Source organism: Alexandromys fortis, unplaced genomic scaffold, assembly GCF_014885135.2.
Source record: "Alexandromys fortis isolate MF-2015 unplaced genomic scaffold, M_Fortis_MF-2015_v1.1 scaffold_57, whole genome shotgun sequence".
NCBI classification, from domain to species: domain Eukaryota; kingdom Metazoa; phylum Chordata; class Mammalia; order Rodentia; family Cricetidae; genus Alexandromys; species Alexandromys fortis.
The window spans coordinates 8,291,280-8,304,570 of NW_026067941.1; the positions used below are offsets into that span (position 1 = coordinate 8,291,280).

The 13,291-nt window shown below is 37.5% G+C and overlaps 1 protein-coding gene across 5 annotated transcripts in view; it reads right to left on the reverse strand.

Moving 5' to 3' along the window:
• The window catches only part of Braf (B-Raf proto-oncogene, serine/threonine kinase), a 132,785-nt gene that overhangs the window by 67,422 nt on the left and 52,072 nt on the right, over positions 1-13,291 (reverse strand). For all 5 annotated transcript variants that reach the window (XM_050147887.1, XM_050147888.1, XM_050147885.1 and 2 more), the window contains exons 3-4: positions 10,176-10,439; positions 489-592 (exon numbers count right to left, since the gene is read on the reverse strand). In XM_050147887.1, coding sequence (XP_050003844.1) covers positions 489-592; positions 10,176-10,439 — 368 coding nt within the window. The remainder of the gene's footprint in view (positions 1-488; positions 593-10,175; positions 10,440-13,291) is intronic.

Here is a 13,291-nt window from a genome sequence, read left to right on the forward strand (position 1 = left end):
AAAAAAAAAAAAAAAAAAAAAAAAAAAGATAAACTCTAATAAAGACTTTGCACAGGAATAAATAGTAAAACCACACAAATGACCAATGACCTTCAAGATTTCAAGAATGGTATTAGTACGATTTTTAAAGTTGATGTTCTAAATCTTTTAGTAAAAAATATTTCCTTCCTTCTTTCTTAAGGTATAGGGATGTTTTGCCTGCATATAAATCTGTGCACCTCATACATGCCTGAGGAGATCATGAGAGGGTTTTAGATTCCCTGGAACTGGAGTTACAGTTGGCTGTGAGCTGTCAACCACGTGGGTGCTGGAAATTGAACCCAGGTCCTCTGGAAGAACAGCCAGTATTCTCACTGAGCCATCTCTCCAGTCCCTGAGGACTGGTTGATTTTCAATTCCCTGGATATGGATCAAGACTACAAAACAAACTCAAAGCTCGATGTTTCATTTCTTTACAAAGAAAATCACACAACACATACAAACCATACCCATCCTGAATTCTGTAAACAGCACAGCACTCTGGGATAAGACCTCTCATCATCAGTGCTTTCTTTAGACTGTCACGGACTGTAACGCCACATCTTGCAGGTACCTATGACATAAATATGTGTAAGAGGTAAAAAGAAGGAGGTTTTCTTTCAAATAATATTCTTAAAACTTAGTCATTTACCTTATATCATTAAAATACTATATGGACTCCTAGAGTGAAATACAGTATCATGCCTATAATCTACTTATAATTCAAGGAAAATTATATCAAGTTATTATTATTTTATCAAATTAAGGCCGAGCATGGTGGTACATGATTTTAATCCCAGCACTTGGGAGGCAGAGACAGCAGGATTTCTGTGAATTCAAGTCCAGCCTCGTCTATATATCGAGCTTCAGGGCAGTCAGGACTACACAGACCTGTCTCAAATAAAAATTAAAAATGAAAAAAAAAAAGACTGGTAAGTATTTTATTAAATTACATGTACATATATATGAGCAGAAAATATAATAGTATTTTCTACACTATATACACCAGTACAATGGTCCTGCCCTTGACAACACTTAAAAGTCAACACTCAAAAAAAAAATTGTTTTTGAGACAGTGACTGTTGTAGCCCAGGTCAGTCTGGAGCTCTAGATCTTCCTATGTCAGCTTCTCAACTGCTGTAAGCACAGGTGTATGCTACCATATCTAGCTGTAAAATCAATTTTAACCCACCGTGAAAGCTGTATAAGCCTTCAGTTATATTAATGATCATTAAGAGATGCCTTACTACCACTATAAACAAAACAGAATAAGATATGTGCCCTAGGATATATGCGGAGGCTGGAGAGGCACCTCAGCAGCTAATGTTTTTGCTGCTCAAACATGAGGAACTGAGTCTGGGTCCTCAGTACCCACTAATAAGCTGAGTGTGGCAGTACATCTGTAACTCCAGTGTGACCCTGGGGAAAGGGGCCTCACTGGTCAGCCAATCTAGTGGCAAGAGTGAGTTCTAGGTTCACAGAGAGATCCTGTCTCAAAAAACAAGATGAAAAGTTATAAGGACACCTCCCATTGATTTCTGGTCTCTACAAGCTCATGCACTAGCAGGCATACATACATGCACATACACCATCATTGCCCACCCACCCAGAGACAGAAGACAGACAGACAGGGAGGCAGACAGACAGACAGACAGACAGACACACAGACAGACAGACAGATACTGATCTGATATTTGATGTTTAATTCTTTAGTGTCTCTATCTGGGCACTTGCCCTTCTCTAGAATCTCATATTACTGTTGTGGCTATGAATAACTTTTTCTGGCAACAGATGACATACATGTGTTAATCAGCTGCTAATGATATTAGCAGGTACAAGACTAAATTTATGACTTCCTAAACAATACCTGAGTTCTTTAAACTGAGACATGGACTTTGGTTGAGAGATGCTCCTGTTTTTACTGTAGTTAAGAGTGTGCCAACTGAATACATATTTCCTGGAACACTGAGAGCAGAGGACTAGGCAAAGGAAAACCATGGTTAATCCTATCACAAAGCTCTTCCCATGTATCCCCATGTATCATCTACCCAGTCAAATTTGGCAAACTAACGAAAGGCAGCGAGAAAACAAGGAGTAGCTCTCATTAGGAAAGGATGTTTTAGGAGGTCTAAGATTAATTACTACAGTCACTTCAGTCACTTTAACTTACTTAGCAACTCCATAGTTTCTGAAAATTTTAGAATTTTTATGTTTAGGGTGGAGGTGGGGTTAGGGTTGTTAGTGGAATCAAACAGAACATAAAGCGGCTGATTTAAATAGTATACCAAAGGGGAACGATCTAGAAAGATGAATTAGGTAGGCTCTATGTTTAGAAATAATAAGCACAGTTTAATGTAGTCACTGAAACTATGGCCAGGTGTGGTAGTGTGTACCTTTAACCCAAGTACTTGGGAGGCAAAAGTAAGAGGGTCTATCTCTGTGAGCTCCAGGCCACACAGGGTAACAGAGTGAGGTCCTATTTTAAGTTTGTCACGTGGAGTGGGCTATCATTATTTTAAGTATTCAGGAAGAAGTAACTAGGTTTACATAGGAAATCTTCATTATTTGTGGCAAATATATGTGTGCATTTGTCTACTCATTAGAAAATGTAAAAACCTTTATTGTTTTTATGGATACATGAAGATCACTGAAAAACCTGTCACCCAATTTATGTACTTTCCTAGCTAAGGTTGAACAAAGTGACAGTTTGCCTACACCTTTCTGCTTTCGTAATATAAATCTGTGTGCAATTCAGTCTAGTGATACATTTTCTAAACTTGTGCTTTCAGATAATTTCCCAGAATAATAGTACTGAAATGCTATTTAAAGCCTAAGTCTAGTGAAGGCTGTAAAGAGTATGGCAGGGAAGGTGTGTGTGTGTGTGTGTGTGTGTGTTGTGGGTATTTGTACATTGTGTGAAGAAGTATTTGCTGTGATTGGTGTAATAAAAGATAAAAGATGAACGGCCAAAAGAAAGAAGAGAATCTAGGTGCACAGGAGATACAGTGGGAGAAAAAGGAGGTGCAATATGGAAAAGAGATAACACCACAGATTAATATAAATGGGTTAATTTAAGTTATAAAAGCTACTTGGGGATAAGCCTAAGCTATGGGCCAAACTTATTATTTCCTTCATAAGAAGTCTCCATGTCATTTTTTGGGAGCTGGCTAGCAGGACAGAGACTCAGTACATATGTGTGTTGGGGAAATTTACTTCAGGCCTCAGTCATAGGGATGTCAGCCATGAGTTCATGTTACTGAGCCAATAAGAATATATGTACTCATCTGAATACTTATTTGCCATAGGAAAATTCACACCTAAACAAAATAGTTCTGTTCAAATTTTATAATAAAAAATGAAATAATTATTGATTAAGGGACCATGAGACTTTATTACTTTTATGCTTAAACTCTTCTATAATATAAAGTTTTTTACAAAACTTTAAGGAGTCACCTTAAAATTTGGTTGGACATCAAAAATATTATATGTTGAAATATCTGTGCTGGTACCTCTTTTTTTTTTTTCTTTTTTCTTATCAAGACAGGATTTCATGTAGTCCAGTCTGGCCTCAAACTTATTATATACCCAAGAATTAGTCTACATTCCTGTCCTTCCTGCTTCCCAGCATTCTGGACTACAAATGTTTCATGGTAGGCTAGGTAGGACAAAGGCAAGCTCATGATATATATAAACATGATTAGTCAGCCCTTAAATAAACTTGTACAGAATACATATGCAAACCAATATGTAGATCTGAACACAACTTTAAATTTATAGCTTGTGCTGGCTAGTTTTATGCCAACCTAACATAAACTATAATCGTCTGACAGAAGGGACCCTCAACTGACAAAAAAGACTTAGACAATAAGACTAAACTGTAAGGGCTGCAGAGATGGCTTAGCGGTTTAGAGCACTCGCTGCTCTTGCAGAGGACCCAAGTTCAATTCCCAGCACCCACACAGTGACTCATAGCTGCCTGTAACACCTGGTCTTAGGGGATTTGATGTCCTTTTCTGACCCCACAAGGACCAGGCACACACATGATGAACAGACATACATGCAAAACACAACATTCACCCACTTAAAGTATAATGCACTGCAGGTATAAGCCTGTAGTACATTTTCCAATTAGTAACTGATAAGGGAGGATGGACGGTGCTATCCCTGGGCTGGTAGTCCTGGGTTCTGTAAGAAAGCTGACTAAGCAAGGTGTGAGGAACAGCCAGTAAGCAGCACCCCACCATGGCCTCTGCATCAGCTGTCTCCAGGTTCCTGCCCTGTCCTGACTTCCTTCAGTGGAAATTTAAGCCAAATAACTCTTTCCTCTCCAAGTTGGTCATCATGTTTCATCACAGCAATAGTAACCCTAACTAAGACATAGCTTTCTGATTTTATGATAATTAATCTTGATATTGAATCTATTTCAGCTTTGTTAAACTAATCACAATGTTTTTAAGGAAAACTGTGATATGCTATGCTTACAACATAGTCTTATTAGAGTAAGAAGAGCACCTCTCAAAAAGCTGGGTGGTAGTGGCGCACGCCTTTAATCCCAGCACTCAGGAGGCAGAGGCAGGCAGATTTCTGTGAGTTCGAGGCCAGCCTGGTCCATAGGAGCTAGTTCCAGGACAGGCTCCAAAGCTACAGAGAAACCCTGTCTTGGGGGAAAAGAAAGAAAAAGAAAGAGAGAGAGAGAAAAAGAGAGAAAGAAAGAAAAGAAAGAAGAGCAACTCTCTCTACACCCCAAAACACTTCACAGAGTAAAGACAATGTTAGAATTAAAGTGCTTCCTGGGAAAACTGAATTTAACTTATAAAGAACCAGGGTCAACAGAATGGATTTATGAAAGTGATATTTTTTTTCTAATAAGTTGTGGTGATAATCAAAACAAAACAGGTTAATCAGTTAAAAAAAACTTGTTAAAACTTTGAGAAACCAGTATTATTCTTCCTGCCTACAAAAAATGTACACCTTACGTTTTTGTTTCACTGTGGTCAACAATACAGAGGGAAGGTATTTCCTGGGGCTGTACCATTTATTCTAGTGAATAATATCCTTTAATTCTTAACCTACTACTTTAAGCCTACTTATTTATACTGGCGAGTGTAGTGCGAATTCTAATTGGTCTTAATAAAAAGAACCTGGAGTCAGATATTTGGGGGTAGAAGCTGAAAGATCAGAGAAGCAGAGCAGTCAGCCACTAGTTCTTACCTCTATGAAACCCTCAGACTAAATGGGGTATCCTGTGTCTACAACTCCTCAGACTGAATGCCTTCAATTCCTGTTTCCTCCAGACTTATATTTCTCCCTTTGCCCAGCCATATCATTTCCTGTCTCCACCTCCCTAGTACTGGGATTAAAGGCACGTGACTCCCAAGTATTAGATTAAAGGTGTGAGCCACCACCACTTGTCTGTTTGAAATAACAGTAATAATAACAATAATGATGATAATAGATATCTACCAGAGAAAGGACATGCAAAAATGGAATGGCTGATGAAATTTTCTTTTCTTTTTTTTTGTTTTTGTTTTTTCGAGACAGGGTTTCTCTGTGGCTTTGGAGCCTGTCCTGGAACTAGCTCTGTAGACCAGGCTGGTCTCGAACTCACAGAGATCCGCCTGCCTCTGCCTCCCGAGTGCTGGGATTGAAATTTTCTTAAATTAACAAATATAAATGCATATCTTGAAATCCGAATTTTGAATAAAATCCTGGACATACATATGGTACTATCCTACTTATCACTTAAAAAAACAAAATACTATTCAAACATATACACATGCATATATATTCACACACACACATACATACAGAGAGAGAGAGAGAAACAGGTGCCATATAACTGAAAGTAAACAACCAGACAGACATCCCTGTAATCCCAGCATCATGGGACAGACAAGTGGAACCTGTGAATATGTCGGGCAGCCAGCATAACCTAAATGGTGATCATCGGGTTCAGTGAGAGACCTTGTGTCAAAAAACAAGGTGGAGAGAAGCAGTGGAAGAGAACTCCTGTCCTCTCGCCTCTGTTTACACATCCACAGGTGTATGCACACCCACACATCTGCACATACATCCCATGCACACAAAAGTGAGAATGAATTGAGGATATGAACCTTTAACTCAACTAAGATCAAAATGTCTTGCCTCAAAGTTAGAGTTTTGTAAAGGCCGCATGTGAAGTGTGCTTATTTTACCATGTTCCTCCTAAAAATGTCTTGTAAGTGGTGACTTATTTAAACACTTGAGAAAAGCTGCACTTTGTTCCAGGTCGAAGTAAATAATGACTTCATCCTCTTCCTTTTCATGTACTTCTATGTTGGAAGGCAATCCCATTAAAAAATTATAGCGGACTGATGGATTTTTATATTTGTTGGACGTGACTTTCAAATAAATTTTGTAATTATAAAAAAAAAAAAAACAAAAACAAAACAAAATACTAACATAGATACATATGTAATAAACTGAGACTGATATTACCACATTTATCATAGGGGTTATTTTTATTAGGGAACAGGATGTTCAACAGGAGAATGTGATTGATAAGGGAATATAATTTGTGTATGGAGAATATGAAGCAAATATTAATAATTTATTCATTATAGCTGACTAAGAGCTATGCAATATATGGTTCTCAATACTTTCCCAAGTATTTAGAACTTCCCAAATATCTAAAAAAGAAAAACTACAAACAACTATTGTTTTTCTTTTTTTGAGACAGACTCTCATGTGGTCCAGGATATAAACTTTGTGACTGGTATTCTATAATTCTTTAAATGTTTTATAGGACTTACCTGTAAAATAGATATTTATCATTTTTTTGTAAGTGGTTACAGATCAGAATAAGTCATTCCAAAGAATATCATTTTAGCAAGAGGATTGTTTTGAGTTAAAAAGTTGAGACTCAACAGTGTGCTGGTTGGTTTCCTATCTGGGAAAGAAAATCTTAAATGAGAAAATGCCTTGATTAATGTTGGATGTGGAGGGCCTAGCTTACTGGAGGTGGTGCTATATTGGGCAAAAGGTTCTGGATGGGATAAGAAAGCAGGCTGAGAAGTCATGGGAAGCAAGCCGGTAAACAGTGCTTCTCCGTGGCCCCTGCTTCAGTTCCTACCTCAGATTCCTGCCTTGAGTTCCTACGCTAAATTCTGTCAACTGTGATGTAGAAGTGTAAACCACATAAACTCTTTCCTTCTCTAATTGGCCATGGTCTTTATCATAGTAAAAAAAGGGTAACAAATTTAACAAATTTAAAGGCCAGCTTGGACTACAAGTTTCAAAAACACCCAAAGGGCTGGGGAGAGATGGCTCAGTTAATAAAGTGTGTACCACATAAGCTTGATAACCTGAGCTGAATTTTGGGACTTTATGTAAAAAAGTTAGATGTGAGCCAGGAGTAGTGGAATACATCTTTGATTCCAACATTCAGGAAGCAGAGGCAGAAGGATCTCTGTGAGTTTGAGGTCAGTCTGGTCTACACAGCGAGTTCCAGAAAAGCTAAGGCTATGCACAGACCCTGTCTCAACCAAAAAATGTAAGTTGGATGTGGTGGCATGTGCATATAATCCCATCACTGGGAAGGCAGGGAACAGTGGATTTTTAGGGCTCGCTGGCCAGCCAGTTTAATCCTACATGGTGAGTTTCAGACCAGTGAGAGATCCTATCTCTAAGTATCCTCAAAAAAAAAACTATATATTCCTCAGTTGGTATGTGTGCGGCCTACCTGTATTAAGTATTGCGCTACTGAGATGGTTCAGAGGTTAAGAGCACTGGCTGCTCTTCCAGAGGCCCTGAGTTCAATTCCCAGCAACCACATGGTGGCTCACAACCATCTGTAATAATGAGATTGAAAGCCCTCTTCTGGTGTGCAGGTGTACATGTAGATAGAACACTCACATACATAAAATAAATAAATTAATTAATCTTAAAAAAAGTTTTTTTTTTTTTTTTTTTTTTTTTTTTAAAAAAAAGAATGGCTGGGTGTGGTGGCTCATGCCTTTAATCCCAGCACTTGGGAGGCAGTCAGGCAAATTTCTGTAAATTCAAGTATGGTGTATAGAGTGAGTTCCAAGGCAGTCAAGGCTGTTATAGGAAAACCGTTTCTCAAAAAAAAAAAAAAAAAAAAAAAAAAAAAATGACACCGGGTGGTGGCATACACCTTTACTTCTAGCACTCAGGAGGCAGAGGCAGGCGCATCTTTGTGGAGTTTGAGGCCAGCCTGGTCTACAAGAGCTAGTTCCAGGACAGGAACCAAAGCTACAGAGAAACCCTGTCTCGAAAAACCAAAACCAAACAAAACCAAAACAAAAAACAACCCCCCTAAAACCTAACAAAAAACAAATAAACAAAAAACCAAGAAAACAAAACAAAACCCCCAAAAATGACATCTAGGCTTGGCATGCTAGGATATACTTGTTAGGATATAATCCTGACATATGAGGGAAGCAGAGGTAGAAAGATATACAGGGTAGAAAGGAATATCATTTTGAGACCCCATGTTAAAAAAAAAAAAAGAAGAAACTGACAACTATGTTTAAATACAGTACTTATGGCCAAGAGTATATTTAGAATTTTATATAAATGGAATTACAAAGTATGTATCTATTGTTAATCTGTCTTCTTTTCTATAGCACACTTTTCTTGAGATTTATCTATGAAGTATGATGGGAATACCAGCAACTTTTCTTTCTATCAAAATGATATTCTTTACAAAGATATATCACAATTTTGTTTTTAAAATTCACATTTGTTTTTAGCTTTTTTTACTTTTCAGACAGGGTCTCATTTTGTAGATCTAGCTAGCCTAGAACTTCACATATAGATCAGGTTGGTCTTGGAGTTACACTGATTTACCTGCTTTTGTGTCCCAGTTGCTGGGATATAGGTATATACATCAGGGACTAGTTTAACAGTTTACCTATTGAGGGACATTTGGAATTTGGAGTTATGAGAAACAGAACATCAAAGGAATCTAATGCTTTCTCTGCCCTCTGTGGGCAACACACATACACACACACACTCACACACACACATTATTAGAAAAGCAACCATATACATTAAAAAAATTACTGGCTTAAGTTACAGGAATGTTATTTACTAAGGTTGACAATATTTGCTTTACTTAAAGTCTTCAGATCATCTATAATAACTCAGCAGATTTTACTGCTTTAAATGTTTCTTACTGGTACACAGTTTCTATTGATGATACCTGGTTTTGTGGATTTTTTTGAGACAGGGTTTCTCTGTGTAGCCCTGGACATCCTGAAACTTGCTCTGTAGACCAGGCTGGCCTTGAACTCAGAGATCTGCCTGTTTCTGCCTCTTGAGTGCTGGGATTAAAGGCATGTGCCAGCCCCGCCTGACAATGATACTTGTCATAAATTTTAAAACGTTATATAAATAAGAGGAGAAATATCAAGCACACTGAAAGTTAACTTCTGATACCTTAGAATGGAGATTACTTAGAGGAAGAAATCTTAGCTGATACAAGCTTAAATCATGAAATTCTCATCACCTTTAAAAAAAAGGTTTATTCAATTTTATTTTATACTTTTGAGTGTTTTGCCTGCCTGTCTAAAAGGGCGCTATATGTGTGCTTGGTATTCTTGGAGGCCAGAAAAGGGCATTAAGTTCCCCCAAAATGGAATTACAGATGGTTGTGATTCAACATAAAAGTGCAGGGAACTGAACCCAGGTCCTTTGCAAGAGCAGCCAGTGCTCTTAACTACTGAGCCATCTCTTCAGTCTCCTAACTGAATCTTAACTGCTACTTATATTAAAGTGCCATTGAAGTTGAAGTTTGATGGAATGCCAGGACATATACCTTTAATCCCAACACTTGAGAGGCAGAGACAAGCAGATCTCTGTTAACTGGACGTTAGTCTCATCCACATAGCGTGTTTTGGACCAGTCAAGGCTACATAATAAAACCATGTCTCAAGAGAGAAAGGGGAGAGGAGAGAGAAGAGAGAAGAGAAAAGAGAAACCAAATAAAATTTGAAAAGAAATTTGGTAACTATATAGACTTTGGCACAAAACAATCTATGTCTTTTGTATCCTTGTTTGAAATGGATACTTCCATTTTCATGGCTCTGAATATGCAGTGATAGAATGTTCAACGCAAAGAAATAGTAAAAACATTAGAATAAACATTGACTCACCACTGTCCTCTGTTTGTTGGGCAGGAAGACTCTAACAATAGGTTTTTGTGGTGACTTGGGGTTGTTTCTTGATACATCGGTAGGAGTTTGAAAAACTGAAAGAGATGAAGGTAGCACTGAAAGGCTAGAGGAAGAGGAGGATGTAACGGTGTCCATTGACGCTGAGCTAGAAACAGAAAAATCAGTTCCATTCCCCAGGGACTCCAATAGCTGTTGTTCTCTTTGCTGGAGGGCATCTAGCTTGCTGGTGTACTCTTCATAGGCCTATAAAATAAAGGAGACTCACATAAGACCTAGAGTTTGCTCTGTCATTCACAAAAGATATAAGACTTCAGTCTTTGACTATAACTTCTTTATAATATAAAACAGGGTTTTAAGCTAAGGGCTTAAGTTATTACAAAATAAATACTGAAAATACTATAAATACTCTCACTTTTCAATGGAAAAAATGTTATAGGACATTAGTTTATTACGTTTGGAAACTTGACCTACATACGCTGTAATTACATGCTCCTTAAATGTTAATTTTAAAAACAGTATTTCTCAATTTATTTTCCAAAATAAGTTTAGCATAAGATAAAATATGTATAAAACATTATACTGCATCAAGAATAATTTTATTTTCCAGAAAAGTTGCAGGCATATTACGTTTTATAGACCTTGGCAACAATCATTGCCATACTTATTTGAAATGAATGATTCCATTTGTATGACTCTGAATATGAAGTGATAATTGATAATATATGTGCATGTATGTGACACACTCAGAGACAGAGAGAGAGAGAATGTAAAGGAAGCAGTGGCAGGCAGATCTCTGTGAATTCGAGGCCAGCCTGGTCTAAAAGAGCTAGTTCCAGGACAGGCCCCAAAGCTACAGAGAAACCCTGTCTCGAAAAACAAACAAAACAATTCAGGAATGAGTTACACAGCATCAGAATGCCAGATCACACCAATCTCAGTGTCAACAACGAAACTAGGTAGGGCTTAGATGATGTGTAGCTACTATCTTCTTTCTGAAATAACTATAGCTATAAGTTAAAATAGTTTATTCTTTTTTTTTTTTTTTTTTATTTTCGAGACAGGGTTTCTCCGTAGCTTTTTGGTTCCTGTCCTGGAACTAGCTCTTGTAGACCAGGCTGGCCTCGAACTCACAAAGATCCGCCTGTCTCTGCCTCCCGAGTGCTGGGATTAAAGGCGTGCGCCACCACTGCCCGGCTAATAGTTTATTCTTTTAAAGAATCCTTTCTCATTATAGATTCCTAATTACAGCCTTCCCCATCAAATGCTGATTGTTCAAACTACTATTTGAACATGTAAAAAAAAAAACCCAGCATATTGCATTCTTTATATTTATTCTTTTTCTATTTTTCCCTGAATCTCAAAATCTCCTGACATTTAATTCATTTTGAAAATAAATCATGTTCAAATTTATTCTCAAGATCAAAGCTATCAAATGAACACTAGGCTATAGAAAGAGTTCAAAGCTAACCTATGCAACTTAGGTGAGATGCTGTCTCAAAGTTAAACATCAAAAGAGGAACACAGGCCCAGTTAAACATCAAAAGAGGAACACAGGCCCACCTGGGTTCTCTTGACCCAGGTGGTGGGTCTTCATGGCCCAAACTGCCTGAAGACATCCCTGCAGCTCCAGACAGGTAGGAGCCATTATAATGAACAAATACATAGTGGAGAAATGGGAGAGAAAGAGAAGTGGACTGGTTCATGTGCTATGGAAAGAGGCAGAATTGAAGAGGCTAAGGCAGTGATGAACAAAAAGAGGAAGGAAGGAAGGAAGGAAGGAAGGAAGGAAGGAAGGAAGGAAGGAAGGAAGGAAGGAAGGAAGGAAGGAAGGAAGGAAGGAAGGAAGGAAGGAAGGAAGGAAGGAAGGGAGACAAAATAGAGTAAAAAATCTGAATAGACATTTCTTAGAAGATACACAAGCAGTACATGAAAGATGTTCAAAACCATTTCTTACTAGTGAGTTATAAACCAAACCAAACTGAGATACTAATCCACACCTACAAGAGTGGTTACAATAAAAACCAAATGAGAAATAACAAGTGCCGATAAGGATGCAAAGAAACTGGAATAACAAACATTACCAATGGGAATGTAAAATAGTGTCAAAGCTTTGGAACACTATCTGGCAGTTCTTCAAACTGTAGGAATTATCACAAGACCTAATAATTCTATTCCTAGGCATACAGCCAAGAGAATTAAAACAAAACAAAATAACCCACAGAAAATCTATGATGTGAATGTCCATGGTGGAATAACTAAAAATACCCAGTAAGTTAAACAGCTGAATATTCATTAGTTGTTGGGCAGGTTAAAAAAATCCACATGGTAATTATTTACTAAAAAAATGAAATGAAGCACTAATTTATGCCACAGCATGGTTAAACTGTGAAAACATTATGTTAAGCAAAAGCATCAAGTCACAAAAAGCTGCTTACAAAATGTCTACAATATAGGTAAATCTGCAAAGACAAAAAGATCAGTTATTTCAAGGACTCGAGTAAAGAATGTCTTTTGAGGAATAATGAAAATGTTTTAGAGTTTATGGTAATACTTTACAAATCTACTGCAACTAAGTCATTAAATTTACCCTTTCCCCATCCCTGTACTGATTATTGAACCCAGGGTGTCATGCATTCTAGGTAAATACCACTTAACTATTATCAATCCTTGATCTTAATTTTCTGATTTTGAAACAGGGTTGCTAAATTACTTGGACTAGCCTTGAAATTGCTTGCCTCAGCCTCTCAGGCACCTGGAATTAGAGGTGTGCAACACCATGCCATTATTAAAATTATTTTTACTGAATTTGATCTCATATTATCTAATAAAACCTTACTAACTGTCTATAGATATATACAATGAATTGATCTACATTCTGGTACTCTTTTCATTGCAGAAACTGATGACATGTGCCTTCAGTGTTTCCAGTTTGACATCTCAAGATGAAAAAGATTGCCACACATTTTAAGAATGTTATATTGATTGACTGTTTTTGTTTGGATCTAAAATACCCCCCTCCCCCCAAAGGCCACATGTTAAAGGTAGAACCTGTAAGAGGCAAGCCCTAGTATAAGAAAATATTATTAGGAACATTT